Source organism: Heterodontus francisci, chromosome 1 (genome assembly GCF_036365525.1).
Source record: "Heterodontus francisci isolate sHetFra1 chromosome 1, sHetFra1.hap1, whole genome shotgun sequence".
Classification (NCBI taxonomy): Eukaryota; Metazoa; Chordata; class Chondrichthyes; order Heterodontiformes; family Heterodontidae; genus Heterodontus; species Heterodontus francisci.
In genome coordinates, this window is record NC_090371.1 from 267,295,271 (window position 1) to 267,319,692 (window position 24,422).

The following is a 24,422-nucleotide window of genomic DNA, read 5'->3' on the forward strand; positions in this document are numbered from 1 at the left end:
GAGTTTAGAAGAGTAAGAGACGATTTGATTGAAACATGTAAGATCCTGAGGGGTCTTTGACAGGGTGGATGTGGAAAGGATGTTTCCCCTTGTGGGAGAATCTAAAACCATGGGTCACTGTTTAAAAATAAGAGGTCACCAATTTAAGAAAGAGATGAGGAGAAATTTTTTCTCAGAGGGTCACGAGTCTTTGGAACTCTCTTCCTCAAAAGGCGGTGGGAGCAGAGTCTTTGAATATGTTTCAGGCAGAGGTAGATAGATTCTTGATAAGCAAGGGGGTGAAAGGTTACCGGGGGTAGGTGGGAATGTGGAGTAATTAGTTCAGCCATGAACTTATTGAATGGCAGAGCAGGCTCGAGTGGCCTTCTACTGCTCCTAATTCGTATATTCGTAACAATTAATGGTTTACCTTGGCCCAATCTGAGCACACATACAAAAAATATTCTATATCTATGTGTTGACCTTAATATTACATAACTGCCAAGTAAATCTTGAAAATTAAAGCTCAACTGTGAATATTAAATATTTGTCCTTGGTAGGCTTGATGAACAGATAGTGCATAATATTTCTGTACCAGATTATCCTGCAACTTCATGTTCTCGTCCTCATGCTGATCCCAAATGCGTGGTTCCTTCATCTGCTGTTCCCCAAGTTCATCTAGCAGACATTTTGTCTTGAAAAGCTTCATTTCTTTGAGTATCATTAGACTTAGCTGCCTCAGAGTTAGCTGTCTAACCATCGATTGTAAAGCTACCTTGTGCTCCAGCACAATGTCTTCAGAAACTCTGAAAGAATAAGTAAGCATGAAAAGCAATTACATATGTAGATTATTTGGAAAATGCTTGGTTCTTAGTTTGAGCTCCTCCGATATCTTGGGCAGACAGTGGCAGTTTAGTTAGATTAAGATTGGCAAATGTGCGCAACAGGGAAACAGCAAAAATCACTCTTTATTTTGTGAGTACGGCAGACAACGGGGAGTTCTCAATCTCTTAAATATCACAGGTAAACACACGGACTCCAAACTGTCACTTCTGAGGGATTGCTGAACTAACAGATGTACCATCTTTCAGATGTGATGTTAAATTGAGATCCTGTCTGCCTATTTAGGTGAATATAAATGATCCCATGACACTGTTTGAAGGAGAACAAGGGAGTTCTCTCAGGGTCCTGGCCAACATTTACCTCGTAACCGTAGCAAACAGATTAACTAGTCATTCGCCTTATTGTTAAAAGTGGAGTCTTGCTGTACATAAATTGGCTGCTGCATTGCATACAAAGCAACAGCAACTACACTTTAAAGTGATTCACTGACCGTGAAGCAATTTGGAACACTACATAAATGCTGTACTGCAGTCCCAGCAGTGGCCATCGCTCCCAGTAGCGCAGCTGGGACTAAGAGCTGCCTGCCCGCTGATTGACAGGACTTCCTCCCTCAAGCGGGTGGAAGTCTTGCCTTGGCACAATTAAAGCCTGGGGACCCATAAAATGCGGGACTGATACCCAAGCGAGGCAGAAGCGGGTTCGCCACCGACTTTTAAGTCGGTGGCCAGCTCCCGTTCGCCCAACATAAAATCCAGCCCGTTGACTCTGCTTCTCTCTCCACAAACGCTGCTGAGTATTTCCAGCACTTGGTTTTTATTTCAGATTTCCAGCATCTGCAGGATTTTGCTTTTATTATGGTATGAATTCATTCATGTGTCTGTGAAACAGAGTTAAAGTGAACCTAAAGAACACAATTGTGAAAAATCATTAGAACCAAAGGAAATCGAGTGTATGTCATTTGTGTACAATGAAGTAGTGATAGGCATATACTGAGGAGCAACAACATTAGTAAGAAAAACCGAAAATACTAGAAATACGCAGCAGGTAAGGATATAATAGTTTAAGTAGTCAATAAAGGGAAGGGTCAGATTCACGCAGACTGTTGCCCCATCAACAAACACAAGCTCCAACAGTGGTTTAGAGGATAAAAAAAGGCACTGTTCAGTTTAGCACTAGGCAATACAGACAATAATGTGTCAGGTTTGATTTTCAGTCTGTTCCAAATGATCTGGTCTCAGCATCTCTAAGCTAGAGAGCAAAAATCATCAAGGGAATGTAGTCCTGGTTATTATCCAGTGATTCCTACTTGAAAGTACATGTGCATTGATATGAGGTGAGGTGAAAACAGAATCAAGATTAATTTTGGTGCTATCTATAGTCACTGACATTTATTGCCTAGGTTACTACATGAAGAATAGGCAATTGGACAAAGTACCGAAGGGGCACTGTCGTCTTGAAACTGTATTCGAACACGGAACTGTGCATTTGAAGGAGAAAATAGGAGAAAATTTTTTTTTAGACTGTTTGAATGGCTCAGTGATATGGCACAGGCAGCGTAAGACAGGAAGGTCACAGCTTTGCTATCTGGTTTTGTACTGAATTAGCCAACATCAGACAGAACGTCAATGCCAGTCCCAGAATTCTAAGCATGTCATCACTTTCCTGTAAAGGGGGCCAATATTCAAGGAGACAAAAGTAAATCAAGAAAAAAAAAGAGGAACTACCAGTCGTTTCACTGAATTTCATAGGGGCATGGGTAACTTTTCAACTTGGTCAACCTTGAATAACTCATACTTACTTCTCATCTAGGCCACTCTGCCTCAGTAGGAAACCTTGAATGATCTTCTCCTGCTTATCAACCAGATGTTTCTGTCTGGCTGAGTTAAGTGTCTGCTCATCTCGCCACACCTAAATTGTGATAGAGATACAATTATATGAAATCCCTATTTTCAACAGCAGTACCAACCTCATCAGCTACACCGAGTCAGTTAACATGTTTGCTTTCAGAACTGAATGCCTTGCCAAATTCTCATGAGAAATATTGCTCGGGTGGTGCAAGACTGAGATGTTCTATGCCAAGGAGTGTCATTGGTTTCCATCATTGTTATCAGTAACTGGAATAAGCCCAACTGCTGAAAATCACTCGAGTATGTGGAAGGGTAGTTACAAAAACAACAGAGGTGGAAGCCTGAGAACCAGCCATCTTCCCAGCCTCTTAGCAAGGATTGGCATGTGACAATTAGTAAAATAAAATAGAGGAGAAAAAAAAAAAGTAGGGACTGGAAATAATTTATTGCAAATACCTGCTTCATTTGGGCCAGTTTTTCCTGGAACTGTTTCAAATGCTGTTTTCTTTCTTCTTCTGCCGTTTGTTTTCTCGCTGACAGGTCTTGCTGCATACGGCTTCTCAGAGTTTCCATTGCAGATAAAGATAGTTCAGTAAGGTTCGGTAGAGTCTCTGAGAAAAGTTGCTTGATCAGTTTGTCCACAGTCCGTGATGAGGCAGAGTGCAGATTCTGTGTGGTACAGCATTTCTTATTGTGCTATATGCCCACTTTATTAAAACAATGGCAGTTCCATATTTCTGCAGTTGAAGCCAATGAGGAAAACACCAAAGAACAATTTTTATCCTAATTGTATGCAGAGCAAAATCCATCCTTTCCAAACTCACATTTGCCTCTACATCTGAAGATTGTCACTAAAAGGAGTTTTTCTTTTGACTTCATGCTGCTGGTGACGAGCTTCACTCGCCAGCAGCAGGCATCAAAAATACAGTCTTGTACCATACACAATCTTCTGGCCAAAATGATTGGGGAAATCATGTGCAGCCTATGTCTGAATTTCTGATCTGTGCTTCTAGTGACTGAGACTCCACAACGACAGCAAGAAATTGGAAAATTATCCCAATAAATTTCAACTGTATGATTTCAAGTTATTCTTTTACTAGAAAATATAAACAAACATTTACAAATGTGTTTAAAAGTAAATGGGTTAGTTTAAGGATTGGCTGACAGAGCAAGTACCTTCAACTAGAACTGCTTTTAGTGATAGAAAAGTGTCCTCTGATTATTTACTGTGATAGCCAATATGAAATGAGTTTAGGCAATCTTAATCTAATATAATAAACTAAGGCTTCACTTAATTCAACAGTCGTTACAATAAATTGTCAGTCTCACTCAAAGCACAAGGATGGTGAAGTACATGGAAATACCACGCTGCAGTATTAGGGCATACTGATCTGTTCTGGGGCTAAAGGAGAAAACAGGGCATTGAGATTAATTTTAGAAGCCCCAGATATGATCGGAGGTAATTCAGCCTATTCTATAAACTTCTATGACCCTGGAGTTAAGACAGCTCTGCTCTGTTGTTAACTTACGTTGCAACTTTCATGAAAATATTTGATTCTGCCTGGGAGCAAAACATTATGCCACTTCCTTGAATAGTCAATCCTCAATCTGAAGAAGCACAAATATGACTAAGAAAAATTTGATGCAATTTTGATTCCATGAAGCACTTTTGCTTATAAGTACAGCATTGAACTATATTCTTTTTCTGCTGCAGTATCAGTGGCACCGGATCACAGAAGGTGCAGCTTGCTACTTATGCAGAGGTGTACCCCATTTTGGAATTTCAAGGTCAATTATACTAATAAAAAGGCTACTACTAGTTTACAAGCATTTAGCCAGCAGAAAACAGTGATCACAATGTATACAGTAGTGTATATTTTGTGAAGGCCATAAGGTCATGACCCTTCCAACCTCCATGAGGAAAAATGCTAAATCAGGACATCCTTCCCTCTATTCAAGAAAAGCCTCTCACAGCGCTATCCAAACTTTTCACTCCTGAAGTTTCAATGAACAGAACCAAATATTTTAGTAACGTGTTTAAAAACTGAAATCTCTATAGTCTATATAGGGATAATCTGTGAAATGGATTCACTGGACTCTCACCTTCCACAGCTCAGTAACTGCCTTAGCATCATTATGATCCTCTTCATCCTCCACGTCACAGCGGATCTGCCTGTGCCGCTCTGCAAGCTCATGATAACTCTATAAAGTTCACAACTATATTACTTTATGTTATGGAATCATTAAACCACTGGGAGTACCTATATTCAATCTTCCTGTAATGTTAGAATTAATTTCCATACAGAATGCACAAGACTCATATTAAGGAATTAAGCACCTGAAAGCAGTGTTATTTTTCAGTTTTACAGGTAGGATGTTATTGCTTTAGCAGAACGAATGCACAATATATATATTTCATGACTGTTTCACAAAGACACAATTTTTCTTTTGTAATAACCTAATCCAGCCCGAAGGTAAGAATAACAAACACAACAACTACCTCTCTACTCTGTTGTTCTTGTTTTTGAATACAGAAATTTCAGGATTAAATTTTGAAATTGGATTCATTTGTACATTTCAAACTCCCTCAACCAAGACTCAACCAATCTGGTGGTCTGTCAATAAGCATTGTAATACTCAGACACCAGTATGAACAGTACAATCAACAAGAATGCTCATGAAGAAAATGGAGAATTAGGGAGTTTATTTCCAACTCTGAGTTAAGACTTAAGAGGGAATGGACGGGGGCGCCGTGGAGAGGTGGTGAGGAGTGCCCATACCCTTACTGATGCTTTGGAGATGAGGCTCGAGGCTCAATTTTGGTTAGCCATGATTCTCAGATTTCTTTCATGTCCTGGGAGTATGCCAGCCATTCTGCTTTCAGAAACGGGCTCAGATAAAATATTTAGGTCAGGATTGAGGAAGCTCCACTCTGGTGCTAACCCACGTTACATCAGAGATGGAAGTGCTTAATTTCTGCTCTGACCACCAGAATCTGAATGTGCATGAGTCAATGTTGTGCATTTTGTAATTGGGACAATGTCCTACATGGTGTATAAAATCAGTAAACAAGCGAAGGATGAGTTTGCTGAAGGGGTGTCTTGAGTAGGTCAGTGATTGCTTTGTTAAAATGGCGTTATTCTTTCATGCTGATAACAGAAGTGTGAACCCAACACATTAACTCCTAAACTTATATCCAACAAGTTTATCTCAGGAGTATTTTACAGTCTGACCTGAATAAAATCAGTCGGAGCAAGCATTTGCCTTGCCTGGTCTTTCAGAGCCTTTGCCTCATGTCTTTGTGTCTCTTTGAATCTCTTCACCAAAGTTCTGCGTCGTCTCTTCATTCCCAAAATAAGATCTTTAGTTTGTTTGTTACATTCTGCAAGAAGTATTTATATTATATATCGGTATAAATTATGGATATGTTTTAAGGTTCGAAAGGATGTGTGAAACAATCAAAATTATTGGGCTGGGTTTTAAGAAGCCCTCGAGGTAGTGATCCATGGGGGGGGGGCCTGAAAATGGCTCCGGATGAGGCCTGCCATGGACATGAATGCTGGCAGGCCTGGCCTGATCCTCCTGGCAGCGGCGAGGCTCCAGGACCACAATTTGAATATTTAAATCAATAAAATTATTTTAAATATACTCACCCGTGATCCTGAGGGCAGCCAACATTCCCTTGCCTTCAAATCCCCATCTGGGGAAATGAGGCGCGAGCCTGGTAAGGAGGTAAGTTTAACAGTGCCGGGGTTGGGGTGAGGGGTGGTGGGGGAGGGGGCAGGGAAGAAATGGGGTCAAATAAATGTCATGGGTGTAGGGGATGGTGGGAAGGGTTGTACTTTAAATTTTGCACAGTTTGGACGGGCGGGGGTGGGGGGGGGGGGGTGGTGTGCGAGAGTCACTTGTTAATAGGTAAGTGTTTTGGGAGGGGGGGGGGGGTGATAGGGAAGGGCAAACAGTTCAGGTGATTGTTATGGGGAGGGTGGGAAAGGTGCATTGGAATTTTATGTTATTCTGGGGGGGGGGGGTGGAATATCTCTTTAAATATGGCTGATGCCATTGCCGGGGATGGACAGCTCACCCCCTCCACATGATTGAGGGGGGCGGGCCGCCCTGGCTATTTAAATGAGCTGCCACGCTTACGATTGCACTGGCTCTTTGGCGCGCGGCCCGCACGGGCAAGCTCATAGAATCCAGCCCATTTTGTCTGCAGTTTCCGTGGGGATTCTCTGGTGCTAGATCAGAGGAACCCTCAGATAAAATGCAGTAAAAAGTTAAAAAAGCTCATTCCTCCAAAAAAAGGTGACACTGCAGTTGCAGCAGGAAATCAGGAGAACTTAATGGAAATTCAAGCCCTTTCACTTCCAGATTTATTTCAACAACATTACTTTTCAATTTGGAACTATCAAATTTCAAATCACAGCTTATTTATCGAAGTAGCTGACAATGTAATGATTCACATGACCTCCAGGGTCCAGCAGTAATACACGGTGATAACAGCATAGACCATCTTGAGTGGTTACTAGCGACACCAAAGCTGCCACTTCTAAAACTCTCTAAAAATTGTATTTTTCTGAACTGTGGGGGGTTTTAATATCCTGAACTCGAGTGGTTATGCCTGCAGTGCTACGGGGCATTAGCATCTTTGCATATTCAAGCAGAGCTTGAAGGCTGCAGTAACTGCCTCCAGCCTGACTACCAATGACTGGATCATATTACACATTCCAGATGAGTGGTGTCCACGTGCACACTCGTGAAAACGACACTGCCCAAAAACAACACCTTTTAAAGATGGAATCACCATCTTTCAGGCACTACAAGTACCCATCTATTTACAAACAGGAATTTCTTGCTTGCTATTAATAAGTTCTTAATGTCCTTTGGACTTTATTAGGAGCTCACCCTGTATGTAGTTAGCATTTCTACACAGGACAGTGTAAGTGATTAGCAGTAGAAATCCTTAAGTTTGCAGAATCCATATCTTTTGATATTTATCAGTTTTGGACACTTTCAGATGTGATATCCCTGAGTCAGTCAAAAAGTGGCCCTGGTACAATAAAACTAAAAACTTTTAAATGTCTATATTAATTCAGCTTGTAGGCTACAATTTAGGCCTTACCATTGGTGTATGTGTCCACACTGTCCTGAACAGAACTTTGTAATCTGGCTAAAATCTCTTCTTTTTGCCAAAAAGTCAATTCACCATCCTTGACGAGTGTGTTCAGGACTGAAGCCACCATCTTTAATTTGTCTCTGTTTTCTTGTTGCACAAGCCACTTCAAGGAATGAAGGCTTTTTGCCATGAATTCCCAATGCAGCAGCCTATCCAGAATAACCTATGACATGAACATAATAGAGCCAATTGAAGGCGGGCTGCTAAATTATTTAATTCAAGTTTAATTTCTAATACATGCTGTGCAAATCCTTATCAGGCATTTACTTTGAATGAGGTATGGCAGTACAATGTGGGTGCACAGATGCAATATGAGAAGTATAACCAGTGGAGGGGCGGCACAGTGGCGCAGTGGTGAGCACCGCAGCCTCACAGCTCCAGCGACCCAGGTTCAATTCTGGGTACTGCCTGTGTGGAGTTTGCAAGTCCTCCCTGTGACCGCATAGGTTTTCGCCGGGTGCTCCGGTTTCCTCCCACAGCCAAAAGACTTGCAGGTTGATAGGTAAATTGGCCATTATAAATTGCCCCTAGTATGGGTAGGTGGTAGGAGAATATAGGGACAGGTGGGGATGTGGTAGGAATATGGGATTAGTGTAGGATTAGTATAAATGGGTGGTTGATGGTCGGCACAGACTCGGTGGGCCGAAGGGCCTGTTTCAGTGCTGTATCTCTAAATAAATAAAGGTGATCTAGCACTGCTTTGGCTATGCATTGGCTGGAATATAAATGTAATAAGAAATTAAAGGTTTAATATTAAAGCAAATTTATGGAGTTGTCTAAATAATTTTTAAAGTTAGTAAATTTTGAAATACACGAGCAATAAACACAGTTTTGCACCCCCATTGAAGTAGTCCTGGATCTCTACATCGACTAAGTAGTGAATGGCAATGACTCAAAATGATTAAGTCGTCACCATCCAGCAACACCCACTCACCAATAAACTGTTTGCTGACACTCAATTCAGGTTCTGCCAGAACTACTTACCTCCAGATCTCATCAAAACCTAGATCCAGACATGGAGCAAAAGCTAGATACCAGAAGTGAAAACAGCCACCCTTGACATCAAAGCAGCTTTCAACAGAGTATAGCACCAAGGACCTTTAGTAAAACTCAAGTAAAACTGTAGTTACACTTGATACAAAAGGAAGACTGTTGTTGGAGGCCATTCATCACCAGCCCAAGACATCAATGCAGGAGTTCTTTAGGGAAGTGTCCTTAGCACAATCATATTCAGTTGCTTTATCAATGACCTTCCCTTCTTCATAAGGTCAGGAGGGAGATTGTTCCCCTAATGATTCATCTATGCTCAGCTCCTTTCATAACTTCTTCAATAATGAAGCAACACATGCCAGCTAAAACAGGACCTGAATAACATTTAAATTTGACTGACAAGTGGCAGATGACATTCACACTAAAGGCCTGCTACCCAACCCGAATCCAACAGGACCTGACGACATGCATCCAGTTCAGGTCGGGCCCGGTTTTCGGGCTCAGGTCGGGTCGGGCCGGCCACACACGGTAAGTGCTCTGCTCTGCTTTAAAAAAAACCTGAACTGGGAGTCTGCGCAGTGTGCGAGTGACGTCACTATGATGTCATCACGCATGCGCTGCAGCACCATGGAGCTTCCCAGTCGGAAGGCAAGTGAAGGGATGATTCGGGTTGGGCCGAGTGGGGTCGGGCTCGGGTCTGCTGTGGATCGGTCGGGTTCGGGTAGGGTTCTTTTTCCTGACCTGAGCGGGCCTTTAATTCACACCCCAGGTAATTAAAAAATAATAATTCTTTCACGGGATGTGGGCATCGCTGGCAGGCGATGTTGCCCATTCCTAATTTCCCTTGAACGGCGTTGCTTGCTAGGCCATTTCAAAGGGCAGTTAAGAGTCAACCACATTGCTCTGGGTCTGGAGTCACATATAGGCCAGACCAGGTAAGGATGGCAGATTTCCTTCCCGATAAAAGGACATTAGTGAACAAGATGGGATTTTACAACAATCAAATGGTAGTAATGATGTCATTAAAACTCAGACTAGCTTTCAATTCCAGATTTTTATTAATTATGTGAGTTTAAATTCCTCCAGCTGCTGTGGTGAGATGTGAACCCATGTTCCTAGGGCATTAACCTGGGTCTTTGGATTACCACCATGCCACCGTCTCCCTTGAGTCAATCAAAAATGGAGCAAGTGGTTAGCTCTAAGAATATTTTGGAGGGTTTTTTTTTTACATCAATACATTCCTACTCGCAGCTGCTGTTGTCAGATAAATTGGAACAGGCAAAATGTTAGTTTTGGATATTCCTTTAAGGATTCTGAACATATATAATTGCATAATTTAAATAATTTTATCCAACCTTTTGGAGTTGCAGACTAAATACTCCTGTCAAAAGCAGCAAGCAGTTTGCACGATTAATCAGAAACGAAAGCCCAGATACATACAAAACTCCAACACTCCCAGACAGTTATACATACCGTGACTTGAAAAGTCAGGAAGTTAGTTAGCAGACTCTCCACCTGAGACATTATTTTACTTGTGTTCCTCATTATCTCCCGTACAGTGATTTTAGAGAGCTTGGAATTACTCAAAAGGAAGGAATGGGCACTTTCAGTTTGCTGGAGGAATCCACTGAGCTGAGCAACAGACAAACAAATGATATAATAAAAGCAAAATACTGCGGATGCTGGAAATCTGAAATAAAAACAAGAAATACTAGAAATACTCAGCAGGTCTGGCAGCATCTGTGGAGAGAGAAGCAGAGTTAACGGTTCAGGTCAGTGACCCTTCTTCAGAACTGCATATTATAAACAAATGTTAACTAACTTCCTAAGTTACCTCTGCTTGCAGTGCAAGCCTTGCAAAATAAAAAGATTCACTGGAAAGCATAATGTCAGGACAGGTGAAGAATAACGGTAGTACACACTTATTCCAACCTCAATAAAATAAAGTCCTTGAGAATAGAGTTTCTGGTACATAATGAAGTGCATGCCATAGAAGATCTCCCATAACATACCACAAGAAGCAACTTGTAAAGAAGCTATTATTATGACCAAGAGACTTGTATAATGAGGGTAATGCAATATACTTGTTGTAAAAAAAAGCCAGAAAAGAACGTTTCAGGGTAAATTCTGTGTTGCAGTACACTGGAAGAACAGGTGCATAATGGGAACGGGGAGATCACAGATTTGGTATAGCAGACGCTGGGCCCATTTTCTTCTGAGCTGCAATTCAGCAGTCTGCAGTATTTCTTGTGCTGGGTTGTTTGTCCCAATTTTGTGCCTTTGCCCATTTTAGAACAAAATTTGACAGATATTTGCACAATTCGAATAGCTTTGCTCTGGGTTTGCTCTTTTGTCGATTTGCACGGATGTGGAATGGAAGCAACATAGAAGAAGGAACTTTTAAATTTCCACAAGTTTTTTATTTTGCAATGATTACAGTACTTTTTAGTATAATATTATGACCTTTTTTAAACATATTAATAGTTACTATCTTCCTATCTTTATTTTTGAAGTACTTCAAGTAGCATATTTTGTGACTGAAATTGTACTAGGTGAACAAAGTTATAGCAAGAAGATTAGCCAGCACCAGCAGATAGCTGAAGATCTTGGTACACCCACTTGTGAATGGTATAGGACAATTGTGTCAGCTTGTTCAGCATCAATAGTGATTTCGTTCCAAAACTTTGCTGTCTGCAGCAAGGGCACCTGGAGTCAAATTGCAACACCAGGGCAGCACTTCCAAATAGTTGAAAAGTTCATCACAATCTTCAACTGTTATGCATATGGCTCATTCCCAGTTAGTGCTGCAATATCATTTATCATGCTCCTCACATATCATGGTAACTGATGCATCAGTCAGCATGGCCAGCACTTTCATCTCCTTTCCCACTGACCAATGACACTGCTAAATATTACTGCGCTGGTGCATTTCTCAAGGGGATAATTAACAGCGGCCATATATCTAACCTAGGTATCAATAACCAACCATGTTTGTTACAATTATTGGTGCATGATGACTGGAAGATGTTAGTATGGCAAAGCTTTCCAGTTGTACTTTGAATGTGTTCTCTGCTAAAATATTGGTCTACAATGAAAGAGCTGTCCAGTCATCTGATGGTTTGGTATGGGAAAACAATGGATATGGAAGAGGTTGATAAAGCTTTCTAACATTATCTCAGCCCATCCATCTAGTTGATTGTAACGTGGGGTAGTCTTATTTTGCCAAATTCCTTTAGAATACATTATCTTCTCCTACATCTGTTCTTGGAGACAGTGTACAGTGCTGAGCCCGACTCCCATTACCTGGAAGGCATTGTGATCTCTGCCCTATAAGGTGCCGGTATTAGAATGCCAAACTGTCTTTGCATTCACAACATACAGCTGCTGATGTACTTTGTCAGTCATGAAAGAGAGGATTGGATATTGTGCTGCTCTACTACTTGCCTATAGGTTCTTCTTTTATATCTGTAGTTAGGATATTCCTTACCCTTGGTTTTTCCCCATATAGCCTTCAATAAGGTTAACAAATATTTAATAACTGTATCTTCAGCCTTATTGAAGACTGCAAGCAGTTTAATCGGTTTACATGGTCACTCTTCAATTACACTCACTGGGCTGGATTATATGGGACTCTCCAAGATGGGGTTGGAGGTAAAGAGTCCATAGAATTGCGACGCTCTGCCGCCAAGCAATTTTGCCAGGGGCGGGATAGGCCGACGACAGCCATCCCGCCCACAGGCCAATTGAGGCCCTAAAGTGGATTATTGGCTACTTAAGGGCCTCTGCCCCCCGCTGCTGGGATCTGACCAGCAGTGGGGGTTGCTTCTGCCATGCCAGGCACCCTCTCTGAAGTCTTGGGGGTGGTGGGGGTGTGGTCTCTCCTCCATAGACAATCTGTGGCCCAGAGGACACCTACCAGCAAAACCTCCAACTCTATGGACTCCCCTACCCCCCCCCCCCCGCCCGCTTCCTCTGGACTTCAGGCCCACCTCCCCAGCCCTATCCTTGCTGGGGCCTTCCAGATGGGCTTGGGTGACCCCGCCTACTTCCCTGTGGTCTGGGGTTCCAGTGCTGGGCCAGGGTCCAAGACCTCTGTAGTACCGGTGGTGCTGCTAATGTTGCTGAGCTGCCAGCCCTGTGATTGGCCAGTAGCTCTGGCAATAAGATCCCCGTCTTTAAAAGGGAGAGATATGCCGGTGCCAGAAACCTTGCTTCTAGAATAAAAGGAGGATCGTGCCAGGAGAGCCAGGGGTGGCTGAAGAGGCGGAGGTAGGGGTGTTCCCCCACCTGCCTTTTTGGCCTGGCCATGGCAGCTTTGCCAGCTGCACAAAATCCAGACAACTGTGCGTAACTAATGATTTAAATGACCTAATCTTTCAAAGTCAGGTTACCACTCCTGCCAAGCCCAAGAAGTCTAGCTGCCACTGCAATGTATTGCATGATAAACCTCTTAAAATAATCTTACCTGTTGTATGGTATATTGTAAATAATTGCTTTCATCTCTTTCAGTTTCCTCCAAAGTATAACAATGCTCAGAGTCTTTACTTTCAGCTCTACCAGGCAACATTGGCTTATCTGGCTTCTCCAGCTCCTCCAGTTCCTTTTGAAGAGAACAGTTATGTTTACAACGTACACATTAAAATCACTTTACAAAGAACCGAAGACTTGTCCAGAACCCCAGCTAAGAAATCAAGTGAGATCACGGTCAACAGCAGCATGATATTTTTAACTCTCAAGATATTATTAGTCTATTATTCTCTCCTAGAGAGGAATCATTCAATTGATCAGTTTTTGTTTTCCTTTCAAATGGAAAAGTTTGGGAGTAAAGCAATTTGCTGGACTTATCAGGCTACTACCTTTACACGATGCTTAAAGTAACTCTGCACTATTAAATTAAACCAAGAGATCAATGTTCTTTTCACTTTGATAACGCAAACAGAGAGGATTGTATGATTGATCATTACCTTTTCTTGTGTGGAAAGAAAATCTCTGTAGAACCGCTCATCTATTTTCTCTTTTAAGTACAAGTCATTCATTTGTATTCTTAATAAGTGAAGAAACATCTAAAACAAAATTTATATGTATTCAGAGCTCCTGAATGGTAAAGGCCTGATAAATACAGCAGCAATATCACTGAATCTTGTGTTTCTTTGTTATACGCAGTTTGCAGAGCGTTACATAAAAGGTAATACACAATCTACATTACATTAGATACAAAGCAATAGTGTGCTTTATATACACACAGGGCAACACACAGTGCGGCTGCCTTGAAATTCTACTGGGTTCATTGAGGGATGGGGGTGGGGGGTGGCACCAATAGCACTGGTACTGGCATGGGCACCCACAAATGATCCCTTCCCTGGGATTTGGAATGGGATCATGGCAAGACTAGTTAAGAGGAGACAGAAGTGCAGCATGCAATGCAATGAAGCCACCAGCATTTCTAGGTTAAGATATTTAATATTACATAATGGTCCTTGCAAGTTCTCTACACATACCATATACTTTTCTTGACGTAGTTCTGTATCTAAATGCCTCAGGGTTTGCAGACTGAGTCTGTAGAGGCCAAGCTCTGCAACAGGACTGTTAAATGGAGATAAACAAAAATTACAACTGATCAACAATGAATAGCATTAAATATATCCTGAAATGGCAGATGGTCATTTACACATGTCATTTTAATCTATTAAACTTCCTACATTTGTGCATGTTCCATTATGATTTCCTAAATATACATTTATAATGGAAACTGTATGTAAACTGGTCATCCTACAGTAACAATAAAAATCCTGTAAATACTCAGCAGGTCTGACAGCATCTGTGGAGAGAGAAACAGAGTTAATGTTGCACCCACAGTATTTTACTTTTCGATGCTATGGTAACAACCATCTGCCGCTGGAGGCACTAAATCTTAATTTATAACCTCCTCGGCTGCAATCTTTACTTCTCTGCTTCCCATTTCCCAAAACCTTTGGTACTTAATTACAAATATCATAAAATACCAATAATATATAAACTAAGGATAAAATATATCACTTTATAACAGAGATTGAAGTCTGTGCATACTGTTCTAATTAACGCACAACCTCTAACTTTGTTTCACCTGAAGATAGAACGCATGAGATTAAAATGGGGACTGAATTACATTTGCATGTCCTTGTCCATTAATCCCCAGCCACTAACTCCATTTCACCTGAAGACTACATTTGGTCTCGACTCCTGGTGTGAAACACTGTGATATGCATGCAGACATTTGTGTCTATTATGGTTATTGAAAATATTTTACCTTGTATATACCAGTACTTCAGAAAAAAATGTCACCATCGCAATTAAATTATTTTCATTACATGCTGTTGGGTCTGGTGCTGAATAATTCCCTGGAAAGCAATAGCAATCTTTCTCATCCTGACTAGGTGACTCAGATCCAGATAAAACAAAGTCTTCTTTTGCTCTTTTGGTCTGATCTCTCCATTTCAAGCCCTCGAATAGAGAGGGCTGAGATGATCCATCTGCTAGTGGCTAGAAATAAAATCCATGTTGTTATTAATAATCAGGAAGTAATCAGCAAACACCAACATTACTAAAGATTGTTAATATATCACTATTGTCTAAAAGAAACACATTTTAGGAAGTAATAGTTCATCCTAGAAGTGGGAATCTGCATTTTGAGTTTGGACTATTTAATTAGACAATTGAACTGTTGTTCCGATTCTTCTAAATTGTTAACCTAATATTAACTATCCAATCCTGTAACTTATTTTTGTAGTAAATGCAGGTTTTTTTAATACAAAAATATAATACAGCTAGATATTAGCTACAAATGCACACAGTGAAACTGACAACTGGATATAGTACTGCAATAATTGTTGCCCATTAGAACAACAATTGTGATACTTACTCTGAATTTTTGATTAATGGGATATATGACTCTTGCTTTCAGTGCAAAAGCAGCTATATTACTGTTAAATGAAGTTTCATTTTCCTGTAAAATAAAAGATATTAGCAAATCATAATAATGTCCTACTGCTGAAATGTCTAAGCTTTTCATTTTTGTGAGTTTAGGGGCATAACAGAGCACTCAGGGCACAAGAGGTTGTTCTGCATATTTAAAGAAGGACCCCATCATCTTCCTACAAGTCTCCCCCTTGCTTGTTCAAAAGAACAGGTTAATTTTGTGATACGCTGGGATAGGAGCAGGTTCAAAGGGGTAAGAATTCACTGCCCTTGTTTTAACAGTCCTCACACCTGATTTCCACCAGGCAGGTCGAGTTAAAATCAGGACCATCGTGTGTAATGCATTAACCTGTAGTTGCAGTGTTCCTTCAACTGGAGATTAATAGCAGTTGCTGAGGGAAGGTTTGAGATTGATAATTATTTCTTAGTTTCCAGCTCCAAGTTTGAAGAAATCAGACTTTTAACACTTGAAATAGCGTAAAGGGTCTGAGCTAGGCACAGATATTTTATAAATACTAATTCACCTCTCCTATGGCTTTGCACATAGAGGCTGGGATTTTATGCTGGCGACGAGGGTCTCAACGTCCAAAAAAGCGACACCGAGAACCCTGCACCACCTCTTCTCCGGAAGACTCGCCAAATCTAGTGCCAATCAGGCACTTAAGTGGACAGCCGGGGGCCTTCCGACAATCAAGGAGCTCGTCCTGCCCTTGGAGAGTTGCCAGCCAGAGGTCCAGAAGTGGTGCTGGATCCAGGCCACAGGTAGGTCAGAGCGGGAGGTCGGTAACAAGGACTCTCAGTGGGCCCCCCCATTCCTGAGGCCGGGTCCCTCATTCAGGCATTAATTGCCTTTTAACGAGGGACCCACTGCCCCAGAGCCAAGAAGCAGCCTGCACGGTGTTTTGTGCGGTGCTTCCCATGTGGCAACAGGGTCACCCGCCTCACTGCAGTGGTGGGATAAGGCCCTTAATTGGGTATTCATTTCCCAGTTAAAGGTCTCAATTATCAGCAAGGCGGGAGGCCATTTACAGGCCTTCCTGCCCCGGCTAAATTTTGGTGGAGGCAGGATCTCCCCCCAACCCCAACCCAATTTTATACTCTCCCTGCCTCCAAACCCACCGCAGGTGAAAGCATAAAATTTCCCCACCCCACCCCGAATCACCCGAGAGTCAAGAGCAAGTCCAGTCTTCAAGCGGGGTTAGAGACTGGGGTCAGTTGAACCAGGGAGTGCAGATGCAGTTCAATCCCCATTTTAAAATCAAAGATACTATCCTTATTGTTATATATTCATTGGTAATTCCTAAAGTCCACATTTATAATGTTAACTGCTTATGTAAATTTGCCATGCAGTAATTACACTTTCTTGTTAATGGGGGTGTTGAATCTCTTTGCAACCACAAAGTCTTAATGTTGTCACAGAATCAAAGGATCAGATCAGAGTTTAATTGATTGCTCAAGGAAACTCTGGTGATTGGAACGCAGAAGCATCCACCATTGGTAAATGGTTTTGCTTCCGTAAAGTTTGATACCTGGAATGTGATGTTTGTGTGCATTGGAGATACAACAGCATATTTTCCTCTTCATTGCATCTGAGGAACACTCAGAACCCAGGCCTGGCAAAGAGGAAATGGAATTGAGATCCACGGCATCATGTCTTTAGCCCTGCAGCACCACCTTTGGAATTCTGGGGCTTTCCCACAGTGAAATATCTGGGCCTGTGTCTGCTGTAGGTAAAAGCCAGCATCAGGATTCTAATGCTGTAGGATGGGCATTCCCAGCTCTTTGCCTCATTCTTCTCAGCATGCATCCAAACAGAGAAGTGCTCCAAAAACATGGTAATAAGCCTTAGGAATATAGAAACAGGAGTACACTGTTCTGTCATTCAATTTGATCATATCTATACTCATACACTCTCTGGAGCTTAGAAGAGAGATAATCTCATTAAAACATACAAGATTTTGCAGGGGTTGACAGGGTAAACAGAGAGATTGTTTCTGCAGGCTGTGGAATCTAGAAGACTGGGCACAGTCTCAGGATAAGGGATCCATCATGTAGGACAGAGATGAGGAGAAATTTCTTCAATCAGAGGGTTATGAATCTTTGAAGTTGTCTATCCTAGAAGGTTGTGGATGCTCCATTGTTAAGTATATTTAAGGTTGAGGTAGAAAAATTTTCGGTCTCAGGGGATCAATGGATACGGGAAGTGGGAGGAAAGTGGAGCTGAAGCAGAAGATCTGCCATTCAATGGCAGAGCAGGTTTGAGGGGCCATATGGTCTACTTCTGTTCTTAACTTCATCGACCTGCCTTGTTCCATAGGGAAGGTGGTGGCGTAGTGGTAATGTCACTGGATTAGTAATCCAGAGCCCAGTTAATGCTCTGGGGGCATGGGTTCAAATCCCACCATGGCAGATGGTGATGCATAATAAATCTGGAATTAAAAGCTAGTCTAATGCTGACAATGAAACTGTTGTTGATTGTTTGTAAAAAACCCATCTAGTTCACTAATGCCCTTTAGGGAAGGAAATCTGCCATCCTTACCTGGTTTGGCTACATGTAACTCCAGACCCACAGCAATGTGGTTGACGCTTAACTCTGGAATGGCCTAGCAAGCCATTCCGTTAGGGATGGCAATAAATGCTGGCCTAGTCAGTGACACCCACAAAACAAATAATCCTTAATATCTTTGCCTGACAAAAATATTTAAATCTCAGTTTTTAAATTTTCACTGGGCCTTGCGTTGTGACCTTCTGCAGACTGGAGAAGACAAAGATATTTAAAGCATTCCCCCCTTCCCCCGGTGATCTTCTGGCCTCAGGTGTCACTGAAGAACCTCAATGCTGGCAGTAAGAAATGTAGCTTCAGGACTATAGGATTGCTCGCATTTTCTCCATCTTGTTCCAGTACAAGGTTCTGCCACTTTGTGTGCATATGCCATTGCTCTAGCTCAGACGAGGAAAATGGAACACACATCTTCTTAAATGTACAGGACACCTTCAGTGTGTTGCAGCACTGAGCACTCAGAAGGGGCCTGGAAAGGAAAATAGGTTCCATTGTTTTCGATATATTATATGATAGCAGATCTCGTGAGTTGCTCATGGCGAGTTGCATGATGCACAATTTCATAAGGGCAGGCATATTATTGTAGGGGAGACTGGCATAGGGAACCATGGGATACTTGGCGTAACTTAGGTCCCTGTAACTTGAGACAGCTTGCCTGCAAGACACACAAATTATATGAATACCTAATCAGAAGGTAACGAGCGCAGTAGGGAGACACCTGAATCCTATGAATAGGGTAATCAAGAGGTTGACAAGGTGAATAATAAAACCAAGGCAGGATGAGATCAGGGAAGGCAATAGATGGGAGATGATGTAATTAAGAAACAGTTGACCAAGTAAACCTCCAGTAAAACTGTTTAAAATGACAACTGGAACAACGTAGTAGCAGAATGCCTACAATCATTCGAGAGAGTAGGACTTCTCCTTGCATGCTCGTAATAAAAGATCGCTCATTTGAACAAGACATCTGACTGTCGAGGCGTTTTTGGGCACTGGGGCAAGCCCTCAGCCTTACATTTGGCGTAGTCGGCAGGATACACCATATCAGGACCGTGACAGTGAGAAGACCAATAAAGGAGTGATTACCTTTTTATTTTCCTAACCCATAGTTAGGAAAGGTCCACTTCACAGTCGCGAGACTGGTACATTAAGTAGGTATCAAAGAACCAACGCCTGGAGACTCAAAGCACGCGCCAGGGTAATGGGTCACGAGTTGAGAGAAGCGGGCAGAGAGCCGCGCTGAGAAAGCCGAAATGCAAAGCCACATAGTAGTTGAAGCTGCTCAGGGGATTTAGAGGTATCCCGAAGGCCGTTACCGCGCAGGAGACCGCAAGGCAGAGCTTCAGATGAGGTCGAGCTCCACAGGGGATTTAAAGGGTATCCCATAGGTCCATATACCACTTAAAGGATTTAAAAGGCATCCCGCAGGTCAATACCACCCAGGGGATTTAAAGGGTATCCCACAGGTCAATACGACTCGGGCAGACCACACTCTTGACAGAATGACCAATCCTACAGAAAGCCTAAATTGGGGACTGGGTGGGTGGGTGGGTGGGGGCTCGTTTACTAGATTTATAATAAATTAATGTGAAAATATGACCAGCAAAATGAAAGAAGGTGGATGGAAATTTATTGACCCCCCCAAAGCAAAGGTGGAAGGGCCAAAAGAAAGGTCTGAAGGATAAGGCAATTATGATCATAATCAATTCTTATGTGGGACTTTGCCAGCGAGTCCACAAACATTTCCAAAAGCAGAAACAAATGAACAGCCAGTCCAGAAAAATGTCCAGAGATAGAAACAAGTTTCAGAAAACAATTGGTAGAAATTACATTGGAAGTACCACAGTACTCTAGAATACGGCTGAAAGGACAAAAGGAGGACAATTTGTGTGTGCGTGCAAGTCTATGTTGGTGTTTGGTCTCTGTGTGTTTTCGGAAGTTGTTGAATGGTAAATGTGATTTGTGTGAAGCATCTTGGAGCGGAGTTGTATTAAATTGGCGTAAGTTAAAAGAAGAAGCTACGATAAAGAGGAGTGTTTAAGTTATTAGAAAGCATTGCTTTCTAACTTGCTTTGTTTGGTGGTAGTGAAATATATAAGGTGGGTCTGGATTGTAAAGATTTCGGACATTAAGGTAGAGCAGTAGATGCAGGGGTCCAGATGTAAAGCCAGACAAATGAAAGCAGTCTAGCTGTTGGTGTAAGCAGCAAGAGGAAAAGAGTAGACAGTCGGAGCTAGAATGGAGATAAATTAAGGAAAGAGAAGAAAGATAGGTGTGCCATAGTTGACAGGACAAAGAGTCAATTACAGAAAGGGATAAACAAGAGGAGGAACAACCCAGACATATAGAAGAGACAGGTCAGTGCGCTGGGAAAGTGGAGTTCCTGAAGGTATATTGTGCAGATGTATCAAGCGAAAGAAAAAGAGGGAGGCAGTCGAGAGACTGTTGAAGCAGAGGTGTAGTGAAGCCGAGCAGGAGCGAGACGACGTTAAGGCTGCCTACCAGGTTTTGCAGTCAGAGTGCGAGACCAGGATAGACCATGCATTAAGCTCAGGGATTTACTCAGCCCTACCAGAGGAAGGGAGAATGGTTCCAGGCATCTGGAATGAAATGAAGACTTGGGTAACTAGGGCTATGGGCCTCAGAAAAGGCCACACATATCAGCTTGTTCAGAATACTCAAAGAATAACTGTGAAAGGCTCCTGCATAACCTCTTGGAGCTTGTCTGCTTTGTGAGAGTTTCTTTTTCCTTTAGTTTCTAATTATAGTTGTTGCAAGACATTTGAAGAAAGGAGAATTGGGATCGTTGATGTAACTGATTTATTTCTGTTTCCCTTCCTTTAAATGCACGTGCTACTCTTTTCTGTGTGTCTGTGTGTGTTTTATTTTATTCAGGCGCATGACATTTGTGTGCTTAAATTTGCGATTTTAAAACTAAGACATACTGGCACAAACTACTGGAAACTGGGGATGAAGCTCCAGTTTGTTACCAAATATAAAGATAAGTCCACAGCATTGTAAAAGTCCAGCAGAAACCCAGGTTTAACCTTTCAAACTTTTGCAGCAAGTTAAAAGAAGACAGAATTCGAATGTGGTTAAGTCGGGAACATCAGAATTTGGAAGTTATTCTAAAGGACAGGGAAAAGTTGCCAAGAGTAGGGGATCAATAGATTGTTAGGGTCCTACTTGCAAAACCAGGCTTAGCATCTCACTGGCAAGGACCTTACAAGGTCCTGAAGACCAGCAATACTTGTATGTGTGGATGTTGAAGGGAAAGGCCAGTGGAAACACTAGACACAGATCAAGGAGTATGGAAACGCAAAGAATAATAAGGACTAACCGGTGGCTGCTATGTTCTCTCTGTATAGGAACATGAAAACTGCAGTACTGCTGATATGTCTGGCAACCAAGAGTGCAGAAGGAACCAAGTTGGTTGACTGGGGGACCCAACAAGGCCTGTTCTATATGAACTTGGGTGATGCCAATTGCGTGTGGAATGTTAAATGTCATGGTTAATAAACTGGTCTGCCTCAGCAGTAGCTCAGGGCAGTTGGGAATGGGGCACAACAGTGCCTGAAGTTGCAAAGCTCGGCAACGAAGGTACCCTTTATACTTAAAGCGGTCATGCATAAATCTAGCATCAGTACAATCCACTGTCGGTCTAACTTTATAACCCCTGTTATATCTGTATGCAGTTACTTGTTGAATTAAGTTCTATTCAAGTTATTTGTTATTAAGTTGTCTAACCAATGTGAATGTTGACTGCAGAGTCCCATTTTGGGTAATCTGTTCATTATTTATATCCTGAACGAGAGAGGTTGTTAGACTCCATTAAGTGTACATGAGCACATTGGCTAGCTTCGTGACTGAGCTGCACAGCCAGATTCACTGATTCAATTGAACTTTTAATTAAAAAAATTGAATTGCTAGAATAATTGTGTAGAGCCAGTCAGTATTTATTAATGAATTACAGCTGTTAGCTATAATGAGCTTGCTGACTTCTAAAATCATATTGAGCAAAGCAATGTTTAAATGGAATTTTAAGTTAGATCTGAATTTAATCAACATGCTAGCAAAGCATGAAAGAACCAGGGGCATCCAACCCCTTCTCAGGGTAGAGAATACAGGGATCATGGGAGATAGCAATTGGCCAAAGTACTACCTCATACCCATATACACAACCCAGAAAGATTCCCTCCTTGCGGGATCTCACTGGCTGGGTGTAGGGAATAATGTTGTCTGTCCACATCCTATAGGGATAGGGACGAGAGCTGTGTATGGTTTTAAAACCACCCTAAACTGTACGCTTGAAATTTCCAGTGCCTGCCATGAACCGACACAGGTGGCACATCGTGGAGAAGGGGAATACTGCATGACCACCAGCAAATCTCAATACCAGTACGGTAACATCCACCGCCTAGTGATCAACTCGAGTTTCTGCTTCCACCCCCGGGCCTCAACAACAATCGGACATTCAGTGATAACTCACATGTGGCCTCCCCGTAGGGAGTGGATGAACATAACCGATGATCTAACGGAGGATTTATTGAGATACCTGCTTCCTGAGGGAAAGTGAATCCCTAGACTGCTGGAACTACTGAAGGTGAGGGAAGCGGCCCGGACAACAATGAAGCAGTATCACCGAATCCAACAGGAGGTCAAGCAACTGGGAGACGATGTGGAAGCCAAACTGGAGGATGCATCGTGGTGGGAGGTGGTTTGGGACTGGGGTATTAGGGTGGACGTTTCACCCCTGGATTAGACCTGGTTCCCATGTATTGGTAGCGGTGCAGTTGCCAATTGCTATCGGACCTATGGTTGAATGTTGCATCTTGGCACCTAAATTGATATGTCAGACATAATCTAGAAAATGTAACCATGCAAAACTAACCACCTGTCTGGCCAACAGCGATGGAGCAAGGGGCACTTAGCGTTAGTTGGCCATCTTGCTAGTGGCCAAGGGACAAAAGTAGGGACTGAAGTGGTGTACCCCTGGAGTAGTGCAGACTTGACTAAAATTGCTGTAATTTTATGTAGCATAATACAAAGTATCAATCCCAGACTAAGCCTGGTCACTAGGACACAGGTGAGGTCGTAAGAGGATGCTGGGAAGGATCTGAAGCTCATCGAAACCGGTAGGATCCCCAGATTATTTGACGGGCAGAGGATCCTTGGGTAATGGCTACCTTGGGCCAGGTGCTGGCCAAGGGTCAAAAAGGGGGGGGGGGGGGGGGGGGGCATCTGTAGGGGAGACTGGCATAGGGAACCATGGGATACTTGGTGTAATTTAGGTCCCTGTAACTTGAGAAAGCTTGCCTGCTGGACACCCGAATTATATGAATACCTAATTGGAAGGTAATGAGCTCAGGAGAGAGACATCTGAATCCTATGAATAGGGTAATCAAAGAGGTTGATGAGGTGAATAATAAAACCAAGGCAGGATGAGATCAGGGAAGGCAATAGATGGGAGATAATTTAATTAAAAAACAGTTTACCACATAAACCTCCTGTAAAATTGTATAAAATGACTACTGGAACAATGTACCAGCAGAATGCTTACAATAATTTGAGAGTAGGACTTCTACTTGCATGCTCGTAAGTAAAGATCGCTCGCTTGAACGAGGCATCCGACTCTGGAGGCACTTTAGGGTACTGGTGCAAGCCCTCACCCTTACATTATATTATGTCATTTGCAGTGTATTATTCTGCTGCTAAGCTGAAGCTGTATCTCTAGGTGTCACTACTATTAACACTGAGTGAAGTATATGACAATTTTAATAATGGCTCTTGTTATTAAGGTTGCTGACCCCCACCCCCACCCCCACTGGACAGAATTACAGTAAGATGGTCACATTGCTCGTGCAAAACAACGGAATCCCCCTCAGGGAGCACAAAGGACAAAACAAAAAAAAGTAACGACCCACTTGGTGAAAAGGGGATGCGCCACGTTCAGCTCCTCTTTCCTCAACTCCTGCCTCCTGGCTTTTGTAACTCTGGTCCGACTCTTCAGATTCGAAATCATCATCAACTCCGTTTGAACAATTTTCCTGAAAAGAGACATAAATGTAAACTA

At 42.3% G+C, this 24,422-nt stretch overlaps 1 protein-coding gene across 3 annotated transcripts in view; it reads right to left on the reverse strand.

Moving 5' to 3' along the window:
* Positions 1 to 24,422, reverse strand: part of LOC137376201 (evC complex member EVC-like) — a 42,615-nt gene that overhangs the window by 17,473 nt on the left and 720 nt on the right. For 2 of the 3 annotated variants that reach the window (XR_010976149.1, XM_068044303.1), the window contains exons 2-14: positions 24,274 to 24,396; positions 15,734 to 15,817; positions 15,122 to 15,354; positions 14,334 to 14,418; positions 13,800 to 13,898; positions 13,301 to 13,435; positions 10,309 to 10,467; positions 7,792 to 8,008; positions 5,903 to 6,051; positions 4,773 to 4,871; positions 3,126 to 3,338; positions 2,621 to 2,730; positions 575 to 785 (exon numbers count right to left, since the gene is read on the reverse strand). Coding sequence is in view for 2 of the 3 variants with exons in the window: in XM_068044303.1 (XP_067900404.1) it covers positions 575 to 785; positions 2,621 to 2,730; positions 3,126 to 3,338; positions 4,773 to 4,871; positions 5,903 to 6,051; positions 7,792 to 8,008; positions 10,309 to 10,467; positions 13,301 to 13,435; positions 13,800 to 13,898; positions 14,334 to 14,418; positions 15,122 to 15,354; positions 15,734 to 15,817; positions 24,274 to 24,396 (1,917 nt within the window). In the remaining variant the exon portion in view is untranslated. The remainder of the gene's footprint in view (positions 1 to 574; positions 786 to 2,620; positions 2,731 to 3,125; positions 3,339 to 4,772; positions 4,872 to 5,902; positions 6,052 to 7,791; positions 8,009 to 10,308; positions 10,468 to 13,300; positions 13,436 to 13,799; positions 13,899 to 14,333; positions 14,419 to 15,121; positions 15,355 to 15,733; positions 15,818 to 24,273; positions 24,397 to 24,422) is intronic. The other variant, XM_068044313.1, reaches the window with a different exon arrangement.